The sequence below is a fragment of the Triticum dicoccoides genome, chromosome 6B (assembly GCF_002162155.2).
Source record: "Triticum dicoccoides isolate Atlit2015 ecotype Zavitan chromosome 6B, WEW_v2.0, whole genome shotgun sequence".
NCBI classification, from domain to species: Eukaryota; Viridiplantae; Streptophyta; class Magnoliopsida; order Poales; family Poaceae; genus Triticum; species Triticum dicoccoides.
This window is the reverse complement of record NC_041391.1, coordinates 37,607,571-37,610,066: the sequence shown is the minus strand read 5'-3', so window position 1 is coordinate 37,610,066 and position 2,496 is coordinate 37,607,571. Positions and strand designations below refer to the sequence as shown.

The following is a 2,496-nucleotide window of genomic DNA, read 5'->3' as shown; positions in this document are numbered from 1 at the left end:
ACAGATTTGATATGTGCTAGATATGTACAAATATCTCTAGCAATTACTACTAGCTTCACGTTGTAGCCCAAAATTTTCTAGTGACAACCTTGCCTACACGATCGGTCCACTACTTCACCATTTTTAAATTCAGAGTATACGCAGATAGATAGATATAGATATAGATAAACTCAAATACATATATAGAAATAGACTACTTTGATATGTGCTACATATGCACAAATATCTCTAACAATTACTAGCAGATTTGATATGGATATATAGATAGATAGATAGATAGATAGATATGGATATAGAGATAGACAGATTTGATATGTGCTAGATATGTACAAATATCTCTAGCAATTACTACCAGCTTCACCTTGTAGCCCAAAATTTTCTAGTGACGACCTTGCCTACACGATCGGTCCATTACTTCACCATTTCTTAAATTCGGAGTATACGCAGATAGATAGATAAATAGATAGATATAGATATAGATAAATTCAAATACATATATAGAGATAGACTACTTTGATATGTGCTACATATGCACAAATATCTCTAACAATTACTAGCAGATTCCAGATTCATTGTGTACCTCAAAATTTTCTGGTGATAACCTTGCCTATGGTCGGTTCACTACTTCAGCAATTCCTAGTTTATTCAGGGTATACACAGAAACTGTGTGTGCACCACGAGAATTCTGCTATATAAGGAGGATGAAAGCTACCTAGGACAACGTGCGCTACACAGTTAGATACCTAGGACACTTGAAGCAACCGCTTAGTACTTACAATGGCAAGAGAAATTGCAATAATACTACTCATGGCCGTTGTGCTTGCTGCCGCTATGATGGTGGCGAGCTCTATGGACATCACTGATAGAGACTTGACGTCAGAGGAGTCCCTATGGGCACTGTACGAGCGCTGGTCTGGGCATCACAATGTGAGGCGCGACCTTCGTGACAAGGCCATGCGCTTCAGCGTATTCAAGGAGAATGCTCACATGATCCACAAATTCAACCAAGGGGACGCACCCTACAAGCTGAGCCTCAACCTCTTTGGTGACATGACCGATGAAGAGATTGACCACACGCACTGTCGCTGCTCTGACCTCCTGTCAGATGGCGGGAAGCGACGCCAAGGCCGGTTCACACAGGGTGCCGTTGCAGCGTGCAACGACTTCCCAATGTTTGTAGATTGGCGGATGACAGGGTATGACCAACGCCCGTCGGCAGTGACAAGCGTGAAGATCCAGAGAGGGTGCGGAGCTTGTTGGGCTTTCGCGCCGGCGGCGGCAGTGGAGGGCATCAACTCCATAAGGACCAGGAGTCTAAAGTCGTTGTCCGTGCAGCAGCTCATAGACTGTGACAAGGGAAGTTTTGGCTGTCGTAACGGCAGAGTGCCATCGGCCTTCAGGTACATTATCAACAACGGCGGCATCGCCACAGAGGCTGACTACCCATACATTGCCGGTGAGCATGGCTATTGCTTGGTGCCAAAAAGAAAGAACCCCGTCGTCACCATCGACGGCTTCAAATGGGTGCCTAATAATGATGAGGTGGCATTGCTGCAGGCGGTGGCGGCCCAACCTGTCGTTGTGTTGCTTGACACAAAGAGCTTCCGACGTTATGGAGGAGGTGTCTTTGTGGGTCCGTGTGGGACAAATCAGACCCACGGAATGACGGTGGTGGGCTATGGCACCACCGATGAGCATGACCCCAAGAAACGCATAGACTACTGGATAATAAAAAACTCATGGGGAGAAAAATGGGGTGAAAACGGCTACATCCGTATGGCCCGTGGTGCTGGTCCCGCCAAGAAGGGCTTATGTGGCATCCTGGTGCATGCATCGTACCCAGTGAAATATAAGTAAGAAAGGTAGGAATGATATCATGAAAATAATTTAATGGCAGTGTATCTAAAAAGGAAACCGGTGTTCATCTGTGTAACCATGTGATCAACATTGAATGCACAGCTAGACTTACTATTGATTTGTACTATAATTTATTTCTCTCTACCGTCTTTTCTCATTTGATTCACTCCTATCTTATAATTACTGATTAAATGCATTAATGTAGCCTTCACATTAATTCTCGGAGAACACATAAATTTCTCCAAAAAAAATTAATATTTAACCTTTAGGTGTTAAATATATGGTTCAGATTAGGTAAACAAACGCGATTAGAGTCAGAAGTACATAGACCAATGGAGTCTCCACGATGATCCGCAGAAATTTGCGGGACAAATGGTGGCTCCATACTCTGATTTTGTTTGGAAACAAAAGGCACCGATTCAATGCCTTTTCTTCTTGTGGTTGGCTTTCCGGTATCGATGTTGGACATCTGACAGGCTTGCTCACTGAGGTTTACCACACCAGGATTCATTCCCTCTATGCGATCGGCATGACGAGATGATTAACCACATCATGCTAACATGTATCTTTGCGCGCACGGTCCAGTTCTCGATTCGGAGCGCTTTGGGGGATCATGGGCAGACTCCCACTAGACGATCA

At 44.4% G+C, this 2,496-nt stretch overlaps 1 protein-coding gene across 1 annotated transcript; it reads left to right on the top strand.

Annotated features, from left to right (window-relative positions):
* The first annotated feature begins 628 nt into the window (after nt 1-628).
* LOC119324618 (ervatamin-B-like) lies at nt 629-1,891 on the top strand. The gene has a single exon (XM_037598391.1). It carries the CDS (start codon nt 778-780, stop codon nt 1,855-1,857), a length of 1,080 nt encoding a protein of 359 aa, XP_037454288.1. The 5' UTR covers nt 629-777; the 3' UTR covers nt 1,858-1,891.
* The last annotated feature ends 605 nt before the right edge of the window (nt 1,892-2,496 follow it).

Coding starts and splice junctions, on each gene's coding strand:
- LOC119324618 (XM_037598391.1), top strand. CDS start 778: ATGGCAAGAGAAATTGCAATAATACTACTCATGGCCGTTGTGCTTGCT.